The following is a 21,361-nucleotide window of genomic DNA, read 5'->3' as shown; positions in this document are numbered from 1 at the left end:
TTTAATGGTAAAATCTATAAATGTTGAATTCTATTGTTTTTCTTACTGTGTAAGGATGACAGTGAGAATGAGATTGTCCCATTCCAATGTCAAAGTCATTGAAAAATGCATTTCATTAGATCAAATATGGATAGGAGGTGAACAGCGGATATTGAAAGATAAAGACCTAATTGAAATTCAGCCTTTCCATCTCTCAAGTCCAACTGTGATGAGGTCTTGGGGGAACAAGACAAAAAGCTCATTCTGGGCAGTAAATGTCAGGTATGACTGCTGTATTGGATTATGTCTCTATGTGCAGAATTTTAGAGCTTAATTCAATTTCTAATCAATGAGTCTTGGCAGGTGGCCTTTCCCTCCGTCAACATTAGGTTTTTATCTCTGCTAACTCATCTGCCATCTATAGAATGGAGAGGTAAAGATGGCTTTGAGCAAGCTATTGCTTTAATTTTCAGTTTAAAAGCTTGTATAACTTGTGAAAATAACATGCAAAAGATTGGATCTGCCTTCAGATACCTTCTCAAAATGCTGCCATGTTACTTTTAGATAAAGATTTTGTTGATGTCTGAGTTTTTATATACTGTAAAGTCACACGACCTCAGTATTTGCAGGGACCCCCTTTTCAATAATGTACCCTCCAGGATACAAAAACCTTTATATGGTTAAAAATACAATAATCATCATAAAAACATCTCTCATGAGAGTCCATGAGAGCAGTAGCAATGTGCGATAATGTTCAGACCGGTTTTGTGAACTGGATTAACCAATTCATTAAAAAGACCAGGCTCAGAAGAACAGTTTGTTCACACATGGACTCTCATGAACAAAGCAAGGAGAGATTGGGTGAAATTTCACTGAATAACTTTCAGTGAAATAAATTTCTGTCTGTTTATTGTATGATCTCAGAAGTCTTGGAATATAGCACACAAGTTGTATGGACCACTTCTATGTTAATTTAATGGTGCTTTTGTGTCCTTTTTAAAGCTTGAATGCTCCAGTAATTGCATGGAAATGAGCAACCAGAACACTGTTGAAATGTCTCCTTTTATGTTCCACGAATGGTGAAAATAGATGGAAGAATTTTCATTTTTCCTATTCCTTTAAAATAATTTATAGGAAGATATCTCACTCATATTTTCAGGGATAGGTGCTGTAGGAGAGACTCTTTTACAGTATTCTGGTAATTTCATGCCCTTTTTGCAGAGAAGATTTACGTGCTCTCTTGATCCTCCCAGATCTCTTCGATTCTGTGCTCAGGTGCTCTATAAGGTGTGCGTAATTGAGTCTCTTCTCCACAACTACCATCGACCAAGCTCTGGTAATCCCTCTGAAATGAGGTCTGCCATAACTGTGTCTGTTGGTACATACCGACCATGTGTGTATGCCACACACAAAAAAATTAGGATATTAAAAAGTATCATCTTCCTATTATACTAATTTATTTATGACGTCATTAAAGGATCTGCATTTGCCAACCAGAAACTCTACATCTCTGAGCCTTTGTCCAAGACTTGTGGCCATACAGCATGCAGACAGAGGGGTGATCTCTGCAGGTGGACCATGCTGGTGTCGCAGAGGTTCAGAGAAAAGAAAAAGGCCTTGCTGTAGGGTTACTGGAGACTGTGATGTAAAATAGCACTGCCATCAACTCAGCTCTGTTGGAAATGAAGAATATTAATCAAGACCTCTCATGTTTATAATGAAAGGCACAGGGAAAAAACAGAACAAGTAAATGTTTATATTCTTTCTGCAGAACAAGTGAGCAGGGATGTGGATTGAGTTAAGAGACAAGGGAGGGATATTTTAGCAGCATTACACAAGTAAGATGACTGTTGCAAATAATCACAGTTATGCTGATATTTTTGACAACAACACAGTTGTGTGTGATATTGCTTTTATACAACAGTTCTATAAACAAAATGTTAATTGTCCAGTCAAATTAGAGGACGAGAACTAGTACACTGCAATTGTTTCTCACTTGCCAGTGCCACAAGACAAAATACACTTATATTCAATATACATTTTCATAAAACAAATCTAAAAAATTTAAGCAGTGCCTATCATGTGTATTTATCTTTATTTAAGAATGTGTAGATATTGGATAACACTTTACAATAAGGTTCCGTTTGTCAACCTGTTCATTGTTAGTTCATGTTAGTTGGTTGTGCATTGACTAATGTTAACATATTCAACTTTGGATTTAAAAAATGTACTACATGTTTATATCAACATTAACCAAGATTAATAAATGCTAAAAGTGTTGTTTATTGTAGTTCATGTTAACTAATGTTATTAACTACTTATTGTAAAGTGTTATCACATATTGTTACTAAAAAAACAGATTCATATAAAATATTCATTAAAGATCAAATTTGTTTTTGCAGTGCAACTGCTGTACAATATGATAAATTGGGGTAATCTAGGACAAGTTTTGCACTTTTGACTTCCACAATTTACTGTGACTTTCACCCCAATAATTCAGACCAAGAAATTAGACATTATGACATAACAACCCAGCTAGAATATGGTAATGTTAGCATGCTTGTGATGGAGCAAGAAATGAAACAACAGAGCTCATCTCAACTCATCCCACATTATCCAATGTCCTTAATGCACCCGAAGTAAGCTATTGCAGACCCAATTATATATTTCTAAAGCACAAAACATTGTACTTAGATAATCACATTGCCATATAAATGCACTATACCTTTGGAAATATGGACCAGTCCATTGATCTAACCATAAAACTAATGCCCACATCTTAGATTGTTTGTTAGCACTCACAACCACCACCCACCCACCAACATACTCACACTTCTTGAAATTGTCTTGAAAAATGTGTGGTTTGAGTTTTTTTTTTTAAAGGAGGCAGCCACTTTACAACAACTTCTTGTTTTGTTTTTTTTAATCAAGTGCAGTTACATAACCAGCAAAATGTCTCACACATTTTGCCTTTCAGAAAGCTTGTGCTTTTTACTCCAAAGCTTATGTTTCTCACATACTCTCAGAGTCAGGGGTGGTTGGCTGGCTGCTTCACTCTTCCCACTGGCAGAAAGAGACTGTGTGGATGGGAGAGACTGTCAGCTTTATGGCTTACGTGGTGACAGGGGGACAAAGGTGTGAGGCAAGTTGGCACAGCCAGTGCTACCAAGCAGACAGAGCCCCGTGCAACTCAACAGAGAGAGAGAGAACGTGTGAAAGAGACAGAGGGACCAGTGTGAAACAGAGAGAAAAAGAGATAGAGTAGGAAAATTAGGAACTACATATTAAAGAGGTGGTGTTTCAAAGAGAATGAAACATACAAGTAGCATGTTTGAACGCACAAGTTTAAACAGTGTTTAGATTAAGCTGAAATGTTGCCCCATGTAGATAAGAATAAATAAGTTTAATGTGCACTAGATTTAGCTATAATACACTTGGAAGTAGATTCGTGCCAGGGTTCAAAATAAAGTAAAGTGTTGTGTTAAATTTTAATGAAGAAACATAGACAGTTAATGTCTAAAAAATGTCAACCTGCAATTTCATCAGAGTGATTCGTCAGTGCACTGTCCTCTAAACATCTGTTTTCTGCTGATGTTATCCAAGGCCATATGGGCAGGGAAAAGTAATATCGTAGCGTAACGTGTCCAATCAAATGCAGATAACGAGTCCTGCACCATATTATTTACTGCTGAATGTTTAACATAAATGACTGAAACATTTCACATTACGGACGTTACAGTAAATGTGTTGCAAATGCGCAATTTGGGGTGAGGGGTTAAGATGTGCCAGCGGGTAAGTTGTGTCAACCCATTAAATGGTACACAATTTTTGTCATGCTTTATGCCATATGTTTAGGAATGGCCCATCATATAAAACTGCCTCTGATTGACAGGAGCACATTATAAAATGTGATATGCATTTATTTTCTATGCTGCAAACTTTTTTTTCATGTCAAAGTAAATTCCATACGTGGCATGTAAAATGAGTTTTATGTCAAAGCAAACTTATCCAGGTATGAAATATATCTATCATTCATGTTGGTGAATTGCCAGTGAAAGAAACCACATAAATGAAATGGCTAAAGATTAACTATGAATTATTAAATGAAGTGTTGATGTAGAGGTTAAGAAAGTGCTTCGGGGTAAGCTGTGCCAATGGCTGAACTAATAGTGATAGAGAGCTTTGCATCCAAATACATGAAATACTATTACATTGGTCTCTTTGGGAAACTGGACACTTTCTTATCTCGTTTCCATTCACTAGGGCATAACTTAAGTAAAAAGTGACACAACTTACTCCACTTTTCCCTTCGTGTATTGGGTGATATCACGATTAGGTTGTTTAGAGATTTATTCAAGACAAGCAGTGTTTATCATGAATATCTAAAAAAATGAATGTGACTTTCCTTGTTTCCTACACAGCTATGTTCAACCTCATCCCAGTGGGCCTGCGAGTGGTGGCCATCCAGGGAGTTCAGACTAAACTCTATCTGGCCATGAACAGCGAGGGCTACCTGTACACATCAGTAAGTAACTGCAACTTCCTATTAAATATAGACCTTTGTGTACTTCACTCCTGCTCTTTTGAATCAAGAGAGAAGGTCAAACCATGCTACTACTGTCCAGACAGACAGCACACTTGAGGTCAAGTCATTCACTAAATAGGGAGCAAGGGAGCATCCTATAACTCTTTATGCAGCTAAGTGCATTCAATCCAACTTCCTATCAAAAGTACAGTTTCAGGCTGCAGATGATGGACCACTCAACATGTTTGGCATTTCTGATGTAATGTCTGTAACGTCTCAAAAACATGAATAACCAACACTCCTGGTTCAAAAATCAGATTTTTCTTTAGCTTGTTATTATTTAAAATTTCACTTTTTAGTCCTGCTGTCCACATGTATTGCCATCAATGTTTAGAAAAAAGAATTTTTTTTTTTTTTTGCATGTTCATTATTACTACTTAGGGCTACTAGTTACTAATCAAAAAGGGATATGGAAAATGCACACAGCAGTCATGCTCAGGTCTCAGGAGGTTAATTTTAAGAACTACATTTAATGTGACATTTTATCTTAAAATGCAGCGTTCATAGCATGACAGTCAAATATGTCCATCTAGTGCATGTGTACATAGATCATCAATAAAAAATTGAGCAGCAGAGCACAAGAACACGTCCTGTGTGAACGGCCCCTAATTGTGCCAAAAAATCCCTCTCTCCCAAGAGCGTCACATACTATCCAACAGATATGTCACAGATTTAGCCATATAAACAGATGATGCCTCCTCTGTGAGCTTGTCACACACCCTCTCTCCATATGGCTTGCTGTCAGGAAATGAGTTAAGTTACAGCTGTGATTGCATATCGGGTCTGGACAAATTTCTCAACAAGATGTTTTCATAACCTCAGTGCCACACTACTAGTTTAGATTATACAAAGCCCTGCTCACTAAGTGGTGTGATTACAGGGTGGATGGTGGAGAGATGTTTGTTTACCGGCTGTGATTGGACTGCCCTTTGCCCACCTCACCCCCTCACAGTCTTGACCTTCTGCCTGCCTGCACCAGACGAAATGTTGGCACTCTGGCATTCGTCTTGGTTACTATGGTGATGCAGGAAAGGCAGTATGTGGGTTGAGCAAATGCACACCAGTCCCAATCATTTTGTTCTGCTTCAGAAACACATATATAAGACTCTCTGCTTTTACAATATCCCCTCCAGCACATATCTGTTACAATTTGTGAAATCGTCCTCAATTAGCATCATATCTTTATATGGAGGCACGTTTGTATTTGCTGAAAGTCAATTGAAAATACTATGACTCATCTGTGTGTGCAATTATCACTATTAAAAAATGATTGTATGTTTAGAAGGTTTTAGTCCCTGGCGGATAAGTTCTTCTCTGTATCTCTGAAATAGGAGGAATAAATGAGTTTTTCCAATACATGAATTGAGCAACATGCCTTGTAGTATAAAGATGAATTATTGAAAAGCTGAAACATTTAGAAACAAAGAACCCGTGAAAATTTGCTGAACTGGCAGCTTGCAGCTCAACATTGATTGATTGCATGAAAACATAAATAATGCAGCAAGAACCTGCCAAAATCCTACTGCAAGACAAATGTCAGAATTTCATGTGGTTGACATTACTGGAGCCCTGTCTGACAGGAGAGAGTTACACATACTCACAACAACAACAACCACAACAACAACAACAACACACACTCATTCAATCTTGAGGCTGGCACAAATCCTCCATATAAATAACAGTGGAATAAAATGGGGCAGGAAGCAAAGAAGGCAACTTCTGAAACATATGAGAGCACACAGGAAGGGATAGGGATGAGCACAAGTACATAAGTATGTGACAGCAATGATTGATCATGGAAATACAGTAATTGTGTAACTTAATCACCATAATAATCTTTTTTTTGGGGGGGATTTTTCCCCTTTTTCTCCCAATTTGGAATGCCCAATTCCCAATGCACTGTAAGTCCTCGTGGTCGCATAGTGATTCGCCTCAGTCCAGGTGGCGGAGGACAAATCCCAGTTGCCTCTGCATCTGAGACAGTCAACCCGCACATCTTATCACGTGGCTTGTTGAGCGCGTTGCCACAGAGACAGCGCATGTGGAGGCTTCACGCCATCCACCCCGGCAACCACGCTCAATTCACCATGCGCCCCATTGAGAACAAACCACATTATAGCAACCACGAGATTACCCCGTGTGACTCTACCCTCCCTAGCAACCAGGCCAATTTGGTTGCTTAGGAGACCTGGCTGGAGTCACTCAGCACGCCCTGGGATTCAAACTAGCGAACTAGTGAACTCCAGGGGTGGTAGCCAGCATATTTTACCACTGAGCTACCCAGGCCCCTAATCTTTTTTTTTTTTAAATTTAAGAACCATACACAAACATGTAAAAAAGGGACCTCATTTTTAAATTTGTGATTGTTTATTGCATGATTTTTGTTGATACCTTGCAGTTCAATTAATCAAACAGCAATTTGGGTCAACACTGTACACCATGTCTTTCAGTTCAGGTTATCATTCAATATATTGAGAGGATAAGAGGGCGTTTACACAGGACACACCATTTCTTTTAAATAGTTAGATGAAGCACAACTAAATGGAATGGAACACAGGATCTTGAGACATATTTAAACAAAATCTTTTTCTGAGACATTTTTCACTCTGCTAAATAAATAAATAAACAACCCTAGGCTTGTTTTCTAGTCTTAGCTGGTCTCCCAGTCTGTTCGATGGTTTTAAAGGGGTTTTGGGCACTTTGTCAGGCTGGGAGGCCAGCTGGCTGAACAGTTAAACCAGCTGAGCACCACCTTGACCAGGCTGGGAGACAAGCTAGACCAACTTAGGCTGGTTTAACCTCCTAAAACCCGAGCATGACTGCTGTGTGCATTTTACAGTCCCCTTTTTGATTTGTAACTAGTATCCACTAAGAAACAATTTAATTTATATATATATATACAGTTTTTAAATGAAGGTTGTTATTATTAGGGGAAAACAAAATCCAAACCTACATGGCCCTGTGTGAAAAAGTGATTGCCCCCTAAACCTAATAACTGGTTGGGCCACCCTTAGCAGCAACAACTGCAATCAAGCGTTTGCGATAACTTGCAATGAGTCTTTTGCAGCGCTGTGGAGGAATTTTGGCCCACTCATCTTTGCAGAATTGTTGTAATTCAGCCACATTGGAGGGTTTTCGAGCATGAACTGCCTTTTTAAGGTCATGCCACAGCATCTCAATAGGATTCAGGTCAGGACTTTGACTAGGCCACTCCAAAGTCTTCATTTTGTTTTTCTTCAGCCATTCAGAGGTGGACTTGCTGGTGTGTTTTGGATCATTGTCCTGCTGCAGAACCCAAGTTCGCTTCAGCTTGAGGTCACGAACAGATGGCCGGATATTCTCCTTCAGGATTTTTTGGTAGACAGCAGAATTCATGGTTCCATTTATCACAGCAAGTCTTCCAGGTCCTGAAGCAGCAAAACAGCCCCAGACCATCACACTACCACCACCATATTTTACTGTTGGTATGATGTTCTTTTTCTGAAATGTGGTGTTACTTTTACGCCAGATGTAATGGGACACACACCTTCCAAAAAGTTCAACTTTTGTCTCGTCAGTCCACAGAGTATTTTCCCAAAAGTCTTGGGGATCATCAAGATGTTTTCTGGCAAAAATGAGACGAGCCTTAATGTTCTTTTTTGCTCAGCAGTGGTTTTCATCTTGGAACTCTGCCATGCAGGCCATTTTTGCCCAGGCTCTTTCTTATGGTGGAGTCATGAACACTGACCTTAACTGAGGCAAGTGAGGCCTGCAGTTCTTTGGATGTTGTTGTGGGGTCTTTTGTGACCTCTTGGATGAGTTGTTGCTGCGCTCTTGGGGTAATTTTAGTCGGCCGGCCACTCCTGGGAAGGTTCACCACTGTTCCATGTTTTCGCCATTTGTGGATAATGGCTCTCACTGTGGTTCTCTGGAGTCCCAAAGCTTTAGAAATGGCTTTATAAGCTTTTCCAGACTGATAGATCTCAATTACTTTCTTTCTCATTTGTTCCTGAATTTCTTTGGATCTCGGCATGATGTCTAGATTTTGAAGATCTTTTGGTCTACTTCACTTTGTCAGGCAGGTCCTATTTAAGTGATTTCTTGATTGAGAACAGGTGTGGCAGTAATCAGGCCTGGGTGTGGCTAGAGAAATTGAATTCAGGTGTGATAAAACACAGTTAAGTTATGTTTTAACAGGTGGGGGAAACACTTTTTCACACAGGGCCATGTAGGTTTGGATTTTGTTTTCCCTTAATAATAACAACCTTCATTTAAAAACTGCATTTTGTGTTTACTTGTGTTATCTTTGACTAATATTTAAACTTGTTTGATGATCTGAAACATTTAAGTGTGACAAACATGCAAAAAAATAAGAATAAGGGGGCAAACACTTTTTCACACCACTGTATATATATATATATATATATATATATATATATATATATATATGTATATACGCTATATGGCCAAAAGTTTGTGGACACCATATGTGCTTGATGAACATTTGATTTCAAAACCTTAGGCATCAATTTCCCCCTTTTGCTGTAATAACAGCTTCCACTCTTTTGGGAAGGCTTTCCACTATACTGTATGTAGTAACATGGCTGCAGGGATTTGCTCTCATTCAGACACAAGGCTATCAGTGAGGTCAGGAACTGATGTTGGTCGATGGGGCCTGACTTACAGTTGCTGTTCCAGTTCACCCCAAAAGTGATCAGTGGGGTTCAGGTCTGGGCTTTGTGCAGGCCAGTCAATTTCTTCCACACCAGACACAGTAAACCATTTCTTTAAAATCAGAATCAGAATCAGAATCAGCTTTATTGCCAAGTATGCTTACACATACAAGGAATTTATCTTGGTGACAGGAGCTTCCAGTGTACAACAATACAAAAACAATACAAAAACAGCAGCAAGACATAGATAATAATAAAAAATAAAAAATAGTTATACACATACGTACATACACACACAGAAACACACATACATACATACACATACGTAGTGCAGTCTAATACAAATCTGTTATCTGTTATGTACAGGGCAAATACAAATCTGTTATGTACAGTGCAAATGTTTTTTTTTCTTTTTTTTTTTCTTCTGAGGAATGAAATGGCAGAAGAGGTTGGATGTGTTGGATAAATATAAAAAAAGACTAAACTGTGTATTGCACAAAGTTATTACACAATGGGGCAGTTTAACTGTTCATGAGATGGATAGCCTGAAGGAAAAAACTGTTCCTGTGCCTGACGGCTCTGGTGCTTAGAGCTCTGAAGCGTTGGCCAGAAGGCAACAGTTCAAAAAGGTAATGGGCAGGGTGAGTGGGGTCCAGAGTGATTTTTCCAGCCTTTATCCTCACTCTGGAAATGTATAGTTCTTGAAGGGGGGGCAGGGGGCAACCAATAATCCTCTCAGCAGTCCGAATCCAAACCAGACAGTTATTGAAGTACAGAGGACAGACTCAATGACTGCTGAGTAGAACTGTATCAGCAGTGCCTGTGGCAGGTTGAACTTCCTCAGCTGGCGAAGAAAGTACAACCTCTGCTGGGCCTTTTTCACAATGGAGTCAATGTATGTCTCCCACTTCAGGTCCTGTGAGATGGTAGTGCCCAGGAACCTAAATGACTCTACTGCTGCCACAGTGCGGTTTAGAATGGTGAGGGGAGGAAAGTGATGGGGTGTTCCTCCTAAAGTCCACAATCATCTCTACCGTTTTGAGCATGTTCAGCTCGAGGTTGTTTTGACTGCACAAGACAGCCAGCTGTTCAACCTCCCTTCTGTATGGTGACTCATCATCATCTCGGATGAGGCTGATGCCAGTGGTGTCATCTGCAAACTTCAGGAGCTTGACAGAGGGGTCCTTGGTGATGCAGTCGTTGGTGTAGAGGGAGAAGAGTAGTGGGGAGAGCACACATCCCTGGGGGGCACCAGTGCTGATTGTACAGGTGCTGGAAGTGAGTTTCCCCTGTCTCACAAGCTGCTACCTGTCCATCAGAAAGCTGATAATCCACTGACAGATAGACGTGGGAACAGAGAGTTGGTGTAATTTATTTTGGAGTATAGCTGGGATGATGGTGTTGAAAGCCAAACTGAAGTCCACAAAAAGGATCCTTGCATATGTCCCTGGTCTGTCCAGATGTTGCAGGATATGATGCAATCCCATGTTGACTGCATCATCCACAGACCTGTTTGCTCGATAAGCAAATGGAAGGGGATCTAGAAAGGGTCCAGTGATGTTCTTCAGGTGGGTCAACACCAGTCTCTCAAATGATTTCATGACCACAGACATCAGGGCGACAGGTCTGTAGTCATTAAGTCCTGTGATTTTTGGTTTCTTTGGGACAGGAATAATGATTGAGTGTTTGAAGCAGCATGGGACTTCACACTGCTCCAGTGATCTATTGAAGATCTGTGTGAAGATGGGGGCCAGCTGGTTAGCACAGGATCGAAGACACGCTGGTGAGACGCCATCTGGGCCTGAAGCTTTCCTTGTCTTTTGTTTCTGAAAGATGCGGCTCACATCATCTTCACAGATATTAAGTGCAGGTTGAGTAGCAGGAGGGGGGAGGAGGGGGGTTGCAGGAGGTGTTGGTGTTTGTGTGAAGTGAAGGTCAGAGTGGGTGTGGGGTGTGAGATTGGGCCTTTCATATCTGCAGTAGAACACATTCAGGTCGTCAGCCAGTTGTTGGTCCACCACAGGGTTGGGGGTAGGAGTCCTGTAATTTGTGAGTGGTTTCATGCCACTCCACACTGATGCAGGGTTGTTAGCTGAAAACTTGTTTTTCAGCTTCTCAGAGTATCTTCTTTTAGCCACTCTGATTTCCTTGTTCAGTGTGTTCCTGGCCTGATTGTACAAGACTTTATCCCCACCCCTGTAAGCATCCTCTTTGGCCTGATGAAGCTGCCTGAGCTCTGCTGTAAACCACTCTTTGTCGTTGTTGAACTTTAAAAAAGTCCTAGTAGGAATGCACATATCCTCACAGAAACTGATAATCTGTGAGCTCGCCCAGGTCTGTGGCTGCTGCCTCAAAAACACTCCAATCAGTGCAGTCAAAGCAGGCTTGTAGTTCCCGCTCTGCTTCATTAGTCCATCTCTTTACAGTCCTTACTACTGGCTTGGTTGATTTTAATTTCTGCCTGTAGGTTGGAAGAAGATGAACCAGACAGTGATCAGAGAGTCTGATCTAGGGACAGTGCGATATGCATCCTTTATTGTTGTGTAGCAATGATCCAGTATGTTCCTGTCTCTGGTGGGCCATGTAATATGCTTTGTATTTGGGCAGTTCACGTGTGAGATTTGCTTTGTTAAAATCCCCAAGAATAATAATAACTGAGTCCGGGTATTGTTGTTCCGTGTCTGTGATTTGACCAGCCAGCTGTTGCAGCGCCGCATTCAAACACGTGTTTGGCGCGATATACACACTCACCAGAATAAAGGAGGAAAACTCCCGTGGTGAGTAGAAAGGCTTACAGTTAATATAGAGCACTTCCAAATTAGGACAGCACATCCTCTTTAACGTTGTTACATCTGTACACCAACTTTCATTGATGTAAACGCATGTTCCACCGCCTCTCGTTTTCCCCGTTAACTCTGCGATACGATCTGCTCTGAACAGCTGAAAGCCCGGCAGATGTAACGTGCTGTCCGGAATGGCTTCGCTCAGCCAGGTTTCTGTGAAGCACAAGGCAGCAGAGGTTGAAAAGTCCTTGTTTGTGCAGGTGAGGAGATGTAGTTCATCCGTTTTGTTAGGAACAGAGCGGAGATTCGCAAGGTGAATGCTCAGCAGCGTTGTTCGAAAGCCCCACTGACGGAGTTTGACCAGCGCATTGGCTCGTCTTCCTCGCCTGCATCTCCTGAACAACGCAGCCGCGCCTCCAACTAAAATGTCTAGCAAAACGTAATGAAAAATATTCAAAAACCGGGAAAAGACTGTCTGGTATAAGCTGTCTAATGTACAGCAGTTCATCTCTGATAAAACTGACTGGAAAAAGATTACTAAACACAGGACAAACAAACAAAAACAACAAAACAATAGAAACGCTCCACACTGAGGCAGCCATCCACGGCTCCATCATGATGTTATGGACCTCACTTTGTTCACAGGGGCATTGTCATATATATATATATATATATATATTAAAAAAAATGTTAAGAGCAAATAGTAATGTAGTGAAAAAAATGTAGTTCCCTATCTGTCACTCACTCGACGTTGTGTCGATGAAGTGACACTAGGGGTCACTCTTGGGAGCCTGAGACACTTCTGGTCTTTGATAAAAGGCCAATGAAAATTGGCGAGTGGTATTTGCATGCCAAATCCGGTATATCCTGCCCCGGCACGGCTCAAGATCCCGCACCCCGTCTGCTCGTCGCCAAGGGTGTCCCCCTGCAGTGACTGCACTGGCTCTGCCGCAGCCCACCCCTTCTGCCCGGCCACGGCGTGGAGCCCACCGCAGGAAGCAGACGCCACCCATCTCACAGTCGGTCGCTAAGAACCCACGAAGGTAGTCAAAGCGCACCTGAGACAGGCGACCCAGGGTCGAAGACACCCACTCAACTGGAGCTGGAAGGAAGACCACTCCATCCCCCGGTGGAGGACCAGGTGGAGAATCTTTTGTTGCATTTTTGATTGATTTCGCCGCATGCCCAAGTGGCTGCGGTACTCAATAGTTCAGCAAAAGAGTGGTTTCCTCCTTCCCTGGGTCACATACCCAGTGTGCACGGTCATCGTCATGACCACCGTCCACAGGTTTTTCCTTGCAGGATTGGCGCTCCAGCAGCGGTCTCCCCACCCCTGCGTGCCCAGCTGTGGCACATATCTGCCCCCGATGTGACAGTCTCCATGGATCATGAGGACAGGCCTCTTCCTCCCCCATCCCAGGCTGTTCCGGGGGTGGTCACAAGGAGCCAGGTAAGTGCTTCGATGTCCCTAGACTCAGCACGGCCACGATATGGTGTGGCACCTCGAGCTCCGCCCCGCCGCGAGGTCCCACCTGCCGGTACGTCTGATGGCGTTGTCCCTTTGGTCCCCCTTGCGCGGAACTTGGATGCGTGGCTTGCGCTTTCCAATCCGTCACGATGGCTGGTCCAGACCGTCCGACTCGGCTACGCGATTCAGTTCGCCAGGCATCTGCCCAGGTTCAGCGGTATCCACTTCACCTTGGTGAAGGATGAAAACGCTGCTACCTTGCACGCAGAGATCGCTACCCTCCTACGGAAGGGTGCGATAGAACCTGTCCCTCTGGCCGAGATGAAGAAGAGGTTTTACAGCCCCTACTTCATCGTACCGAAAAAAGGTGGTGGGTTGCGGCCACTCTTAGACCTGTGAGTACTGAACCGGGCTTTACACAGACTCCCGTTCAAGATGCTGATGCAAAAACGCATTCTGGCGAGCGTCCGGCATCAAGATTGGTTCGTGGCGGTAGACCTGAAGGACGCGTACTTCCACGTCTCGATTCTACCTCGACACAGACCCTTCCTGAGGTTTGCATTTGAGGGTCAGGCATATCAGTACAAGGTCCTCCCTTTCAGCCTTCACGAAAGTCGCAGAAGCAGCCCTTGCCCCGTTAAGGGAAGTGGGCATTCGCATTCTCAACTATCTCGAGGATTGTCTAATCCTAGCTCACTCTCGGGACATGTTGTGTGCACACAGGGACTTGGTGCTTTCACACCTCAGCCGACTAGGGCTTCGGGTCAACCGGGGAAAGAGCATCTCTTTCCTCGGTTTGGAGTTGGACTCAGTCTCTTTGACAGCGCACCTCACGAACGAGCGTGCACAGTCGGTGCTCGGGTTGATGCATATGAGACCGCTTCAGCACTGGCTTCAGACTCGAGTCCCGAGATGGGCATGGCGCCGCGGGACACATCGTGTGGTCATCACGGCGGTCTGTCACCATCTTTTCAGCCCTTGGACCGACCTCTCATTTCTACGGCCAGGTGTTCCCCTAGAGCAGGTCTCCAGGTGCGTCGTGGTCATGACAGATGCCTCCAAAAATGGCTGGGGCACTGTTTTCAACGTGCACGCAGCCTCCGGCTTGTGGACGGGCCCGCGACTGCACTGGCACATCAACAGTTGTTGGCAATTCTGCTCACCCTGTGGAGGTTTCAGCCATTGATCCAGGGCAAGTGTGTGTTAGTTCGGACAGACAACAGGGCAATGGTAGCAGATGTCAACCGCCAAGGCGGTCTGTGCTCTCGTTGTATGTCACAACTCGCCCACCGTCTCCTCCTCTGGAGTCAGCAGCATCGCTGTGAGCCACTCACATCCCCGGTGACCTCAACACTACAGCAGACGTGCTGTCATGGCAGGTTACCCTCAGGGGAGAGTGGAGACTCCACCCTCAGGTGGTCCAGCTGATTTGGAGTTGATTCGGACAGGCACAGGTGGACCTGTTCACCTCCCAAGAATCCTCACACTACCCACTCTGGTACGCCCTGACCGCGGCACCCCTCGGCATAGACGCGCTGGCACATAGCTGGCCCCCTGGCCTGCGCAAATATGCGTTTCCCCCAGTGAGCCTACTTGCACAGACTCTGTGCAAGGTCAGGGAGGACGAGGAGCAGGTCTTCCTGGTAGCACCCTACTGGCCCACCCAGATGTGGTTCTCGGACCTCACGCTCCTCGCGACAGCCCCCCCCCCCCCGGTGAATTCCCGAGGAAGGACCTCCTTTCTCAGGGACGGGGCACCATCTAGCACCCGCGACCAGACCTCTGGAATCTCCATGTCTGGCCCCTGGACGGGACACCCACGGTGGTAGACATGATCACTCAGGCTAGGGCCCTGTATGCCTTTAAGTGGCGTCTGTTTGCTAAGTTGTGTTCTTCCTGACGGGAAGACCCCCAGAAATGTGCAGTCGGATCAGTGCTTTACTTCCTGCAGGAGAAGTTGGAAGGGTGGCTGTCCCCTTCCACCTTTAAGGTGAACATTGCTGCTATAGCAGCACGCCACGACACAGTCGACGGTAAGTCCTTAGGGAAGCATGACCTAATCATCAGGTTCCTGAGAGGTGCCAGGAGGCTGAACCCCTCCAGACCGCGCCTCGTTCCCTCATGGGACCTCTCTGTAGTTCTTCATGGTCTACAGAGAGCCCCCTTTGAGCATTTGCAGTCAGCTGAGCTTAAGGCACTCTCTTTGAAGACTGTCCTCCTGACTGCGCTCACTTCCATCAAGAGGGTAGGAGACCTACAAGCGTTCTCTGTCAGCAAAACGTGCCTTGAGTTCGGTCCGAGCTACTCTCACGTGATCCCGAGACCCCGACCGGGCTATGTGCCCAAGGTTCCCACGACCCCTTTTAGGGACCAGGTGGTGAACCTGCGAGCGCTGCCCCAGGGGGAGGCAGACCCAGCCCTGTCGTTGCTGTGTCCGGTGCGTGCTTTATGCATCTATTTTGATCACACGCAGAGCTTTAGGATCTCTGAGCAGCTCTTTGTCTGCTTTGGTGCACAGTGGAAAGGAAGCGCTGTCTCCAAGCAGAGGATCGCTCACTGGCTCATTGATGTCATAGCTATGGCTTATCACTCCTAGGACGTGCCGCCCCCGGTAGGGCTACGAGCCCATTCTACCAGGGGTGTAGTGGCCTCCTGGGCACAGAGTGTCTCTCTAACAGACATTTGCAGAGCAGCAGGCTGGGCAACACCCAACACCTTTGCAAGGTTCTACAACCTCTGGGTGGAACCGGAATCGTCCCAGGTAGTGGCACGCAATACAAGCGGATAAGCCCGGGATAATCGGCCAGGTGTATCGCTTGCACATAGCGCCTTTCACCTCCTCTGAGCTGAAGACGTGCGCCGTTAATTCCCAGTAGTGTTCACAGACTATGTTCCCTGGTTGACTTCCTCCGAGCCCTGTGGCAGTCCAGTTTTCGAGAGACTCACTGCCGGCCCAGTACACGTGCTAATTAAGAGCCCTGTTCTGGGGTAGGTGCTCTGCATGTGGCAGTTCCCTGTAAGGTAACCCCATGCAATATATATCTTTCGCTAATTCGTTTCCCTGTTGGCAAACTGCGTCTTCCTTGGGCAGATCACCTCTGCCCCAGTCTCCATGTTTGTAGTAACTCCTCTCCCGTTGGGTAGGATCTACCATGAGACTCTCCACATGGTCGGCAAGACCATGTGACATATTTTTTCCACTTAAATATCCCCCCTCTCTTTGGGCGAGGTGTGGTCTCCGTGGTGTCCTCCCCTTGGGAGGGACACCCCCTGACTAGACCTGGCGGCCCAGTCAGATAATCCCCCTTCTTTTATAGGGAGTGGAAAAAAAGAAGGGGAAAAGAGGCCACAACTGGGTCAGCCTGTCTCTATCTTTTGGGTAGTCGACTTGCCCCCAAAGGGCCATTTGACACTCATAACTATGTTGGGGGAGGTTACGTGTCGGCCTGGTGCGCTGGCTACGAGGCACACAGTGGTCTGCCCGTCACACACCGGCAGTTCACGTAACACAGTTCAGCCAGTTGTGACGTTTCGTATAGGGACCCCTAGTGTCACTACATCGACACAACGTCGAGTGAGTGACAGATAGGGAACGTCCTGGTTACTTGCGTAACCTCCGTTCCCTGATGAAGGGAACGAGACATTATGTCCCTCCTGCCACAGCGCTGAACTACCCGCTGAAATGGCCGGACCTTGTCTCGGCTCCTCAGCATAAAACCTGAATGAGTGGTTGCATACCAGCTCCTTTTATACCCGTATGTCCGAGGGAGTGGCATGCAAATACCACTCGCCAATTTTTACTGGCCTTTTATCAAAGACCAGAGGTGTCTCGGGCTCCCAAGTGTGACCCCTAGTGTCACTACATTGACACAACGTCTCATTCCCTTCATCAGGGAATGGAGGTTATGCAAGTAACCAGGACATTTTTTCCTACAAATTGATGTCCATGTACAGTATGTAGACAGTGGGACTAAATTGTGAAATTTTAAATAATTCCAAGCTATAAAAAGTCTGATTTTTTTTTTTTTTTTAAATCAAAATTGTTTATTATGTTTCCAGGAGTGTTGGTTATTCATGTTTTTGAGACATTACATCAGAATGCATAAATAATTCTTACTAAAAGTAATGGCCTGCATCATCCAATCACTGCCAACCATGTTCAAATAAAATTATATATTATAAATACTGAATCTACAGTATGTACTGATTACCATTGTCCCATGTCTGCCAAACATGTTTAGTGTTCCAAACATCATCTGCAGCCTGAAACTGAACTTTTGATAGGAAGTTTGGATTGAATGCACTTATCTGCATAGAGAGCAATAGGATGCTCCCTTGCTTCCTATTTAGTGAATGACTTAATCTCCAGTGTGCTGTCTGTCTGCACTGGTATCAGAACAGTTTGAAATGCACCTTATTTTCATCCTAACTCTGTATACAGCCTCTGAAAGCAACATTTTCCAGCTTTTGGATGAATCCTTTGATTCAGTGTGATTATGCACTGTGAATTTAGGATATGTTAAATGAAACTGAGCATACAGTCCACTTATGTGGTCATTGTGTTTAACAGTTTTAAAAAATGGCATATCGTATGAAACTAGAGACTGTAATCTTTTTGACTCAAACAGGTATAAATGTAAAAACTTTATTAGGTTTCTTACCATATGTAATTTTGTTGGCGTTTGAACCAAACAGAAACTCAGCTGTAATCGACGTCACATGACGCGTGGTCACATGAGGTTAAGCTGGTTAAATCAGCAGGGTAAAAGGGTTATTTTTAATTTGACTTAGAATAAAACATGCGACACCCATGACACGAGACACTGAAAATAAAACAGCGAGACACGATGCAATGACTAAAGATGTCCATCTGAAGTATATGTCCATAGAACAACTGCAAAATAGCACAAATTGGATGCCCCCCACATTGAGTACTTCATTTAGACAAAATGGTTGTTTTAACATTTGATGTGTTCACTGATCAAAGCAGCAGGTTTTGTCCTTAAACACTCTCACACGGTATTGCAACACTGGAGCACATGGTGCTGTGTATTAGTGAGACTAGACAAAATGACCAAAATGCCCATCCATAGTCCAGAATCAGCTTTTTTCCGGCAGCTAGCTCATCCTGTTTTGTGGCTGCGGACTGCTCTGCCTCCATACATGTAGCTTGCTGCAACAAATCTGTTGCTGTCTAATCTTCTGTGTAATACTGTTTGTCAGAAAGACAATCAAGACAGCAGACATTGGGAGTCTTGCATGAACTCTGACAAAAGCATGTAATCTGATCAAAATGTTTGGTGTAATACAGCCCAACATGCTCAGCGGGAAACTACCAAGACTGTGGGGACGTTAGGGAAGCAATGGAAACCAAACACACACACACACACATACACACACACACACACACACACACACACACACACACACACACACACACACACACACACACACACTTGCTAACCTGCAGTTCTTTGTTCCCACTCAGTGACTTTAATGATGTGTGCCTTAGCGTCTGTAATTAAAATATATGTGCCATAGCACTCATTAAATTAAAGCTCTGTTTTCCACAGCACTAACATTGTGTTACCTTGTGGCATCTTGATCGACAGCAGAAGGAAGGAGGCTATATTTAACTCTGAGTGACAGAACAGCAAGGTTCTGTAGGTGTTAATATTTTATTCCAACTGTGACTTTTAATCTGGAGAGTATTAACACACACGTCTTCGAACATTGATTTGAATTCATACCCTGTATTTCCATTTTAAAAGCTTTCTCTGCAGCTGCATCCTCACCATTGTGAAGCACAACTGTAATTGTCTAAAATCTGATCTCTCTTAATTATGCAATATATGCTCATAATATGGGGGTTGTTTTTGGATGAATGAAGAAAAAGTGCGCTGATGTTATCAAATACAGTGCAGCTTGTGATGAAATGATCCAGTGCTTACACAGTGGTGGATAGCTTTCAGCCAGCATAAGTGGATGATGATTAAAAGTGAAGGATACTGTTCATCTCATTCGGCTTTGTTTGGGAGAGTGTGTTTGTGTGTCTGTATGTGTGTCTTTTAGGGATGTGCAAGACCAGTCAACTAAACAGTTCTGATGCTGTTAGACGACACTGGAATTACTAGTCTGTTAATATTTCCCCCATTAAACTGATCGTCATTTTTAAAAAATTTACATTTGGCTTTATATTTTTTACAGAGGCTGCACTTAAATTACTGCCATATTAATGTTACATATTTTAAATAGAATGAGTAATACAAATATTAATTTTAAAACAGGATATCTGGAGCAGATACATAGTTTAATTTCACATCAGACTGCGCATGCTTCTTCCCTCTGTCTCTCACTCGCAGGAAAATGTCTTCTCACTAGACAAGCAAACTCAGCAAAGTAGTTATGAAATCACTTCGGTGGTGGTGCGGGAATCGGATTTCCAAACATTTGAAAGTCCCTATGGATGTTTTTACATTTGAGTCTTCATTACATCTGTGCATGCTTGTACGTTATTTTTCCGCTGTGCAGGCTTTTTCAAGCGCAGGATAGCAGCCTCTGGTGAGTCAAGTCCAGTCTTTCATCGGACCATGTCGACGTGTCAGTTTTGCTCATCCAAAAATGTATGCTTTTGAATAAGTAGCATAGAAAATTACTGTTTATTTCAACGAGGTGCCAAATGTTAATGGGTTAAACTGTCTTTTATTCTGTGTGCACATCATGTTTAGAATACATTAGGTTTTTTGTAGGCTACACCACAGGCCTATTTTTTCTATCCTATGGCTACTTTTTTTTTTTTTTTTAACATCGTAACTGTTATTTGTTAACGTTCTTTACCGAACAGCTGTCATATTAGAATTAGATCAATGGACGCGGGTCTGGGTGGGTCTGGGTAGCTCAGTGAGTATTGACACTGACTACCACCCCTGGAGTTGCGCGTTCGACTCCAGGGCGTGCTGAGTGACTCCAGCCAGGTCTCCTAAGCAACCAAATTGGCCCGGTTGCTAGGGAGGGTAGAGTCACATGGGGTAACCTTGTCGTGGTCACAGTTAGGGGTTCTCGCTCTCAATGGGGCGTGTGGTAAGTTGTGCATGGATCGTGGAGAGAAGCATGAGCCTCCACATGCTGTGAGTCTCCACGGTGTCATACACAGCCACGTGATAAGATGCGCAGATTGACTGTCTCAGAAGCGGAGGCAACTGAGACTTGTCCTCTGCCACCCGAATTGAGGTGAGTAACCGCGCCACCACGAGGACCTACTAAGTAGTGGGAATTGGGCATTCAAAACTGGGAGAAAAGGGGATAAAAAAAAAAATGAAAAAAAAAAGAATTAAATCAATGGCTAATGCAAGACTGCACGTCGTGAAATACGCACAACTTTTCAGTGCATTTGTTTTCTCTCATAGATTTGGCTTAGTCTACCTGTTAATTATTTTCAACAATGTCCTGACTGTTTTAATATGTTAAGTAACTTTTACGTGGTGAATTCCGTTTAGAACAGGCTGGGTTGCTCTATTGGTCCTGCACTATTCATCCAGTTGTTCTCAATAAATATGCCTGTTAAATATTCGCTAACGTTGATTCAGTGAATGCGTGTCATTTTCTGTATTTAATGTACAATGATCATAATGCAAGACGAGCATGTCACAGATAAATGCCCCTTTTCAGTGGAATTTAGCTTTGGATTTGGAATAGATTAAGTATTTTAAATGGGTCGCATAAACACATTTTTTGACTGTTTTCTGAAGGTTGGTTTCTTTTTAGACTAGTTGACTAGTCGACTTCAAAATTAGTCGTTCAGCACATCCCTAGTGTCTTGCCAGCGTAAATTATATTTTGAAGTCATTGTAATGTTTTTTCTTGATGTGTGTATGTTGGAAGAGTATGTGGTATT

The 21,361-nt window shown here is 43.6% G+C and overlaps 1 protein-coding gene across 5 annotated transcripts in view; it reads left to right on the top strand.

Moving 5' to 3' along the window:
• The window catches only part of LOC127413261 (fibroblast growth factor 13), a 210,151-nt gene that overhangs the window by 152,610 nt on the left and 36,180 nt on the right, over positions 1-21,361 (top strand). For all 5 annotated transcript variants that reach the window (XM_051650236.1, XM_051650240.1, XM_051650237.1 and 2 more), the window contains one exon: positions 4,401-4,504. In XM_051650236.1, coding sequence (XP_051506196.1) covers positions 4,401-4,504 — 104 coding nt within the window. The remainder of the gene's footprint in view (positions 1-4,400; positions 4,505-21,361) is intronic.

Source organism: Myxocyprinus asiaticus, chromosome 22, assembly GCF_019703515.2.
Source record: "Myxocyprinus asiaticus isolate MX2 ecotype Aquarium Trade chromosome 22, UBuf_Myxa_2, whole genome shotgun sequence".
In the NCBI taxonomy this organism is placed as follows: Eukaryota; Metazoa; Chordata; class Actinopteri; order Cypriniformes; family Catostomidae; genus Myxocyprinus; species Myxocyprinus asiaticus.
This window is presented reverse-complemented; position numbering and strand designations above follow the sequence as displayed.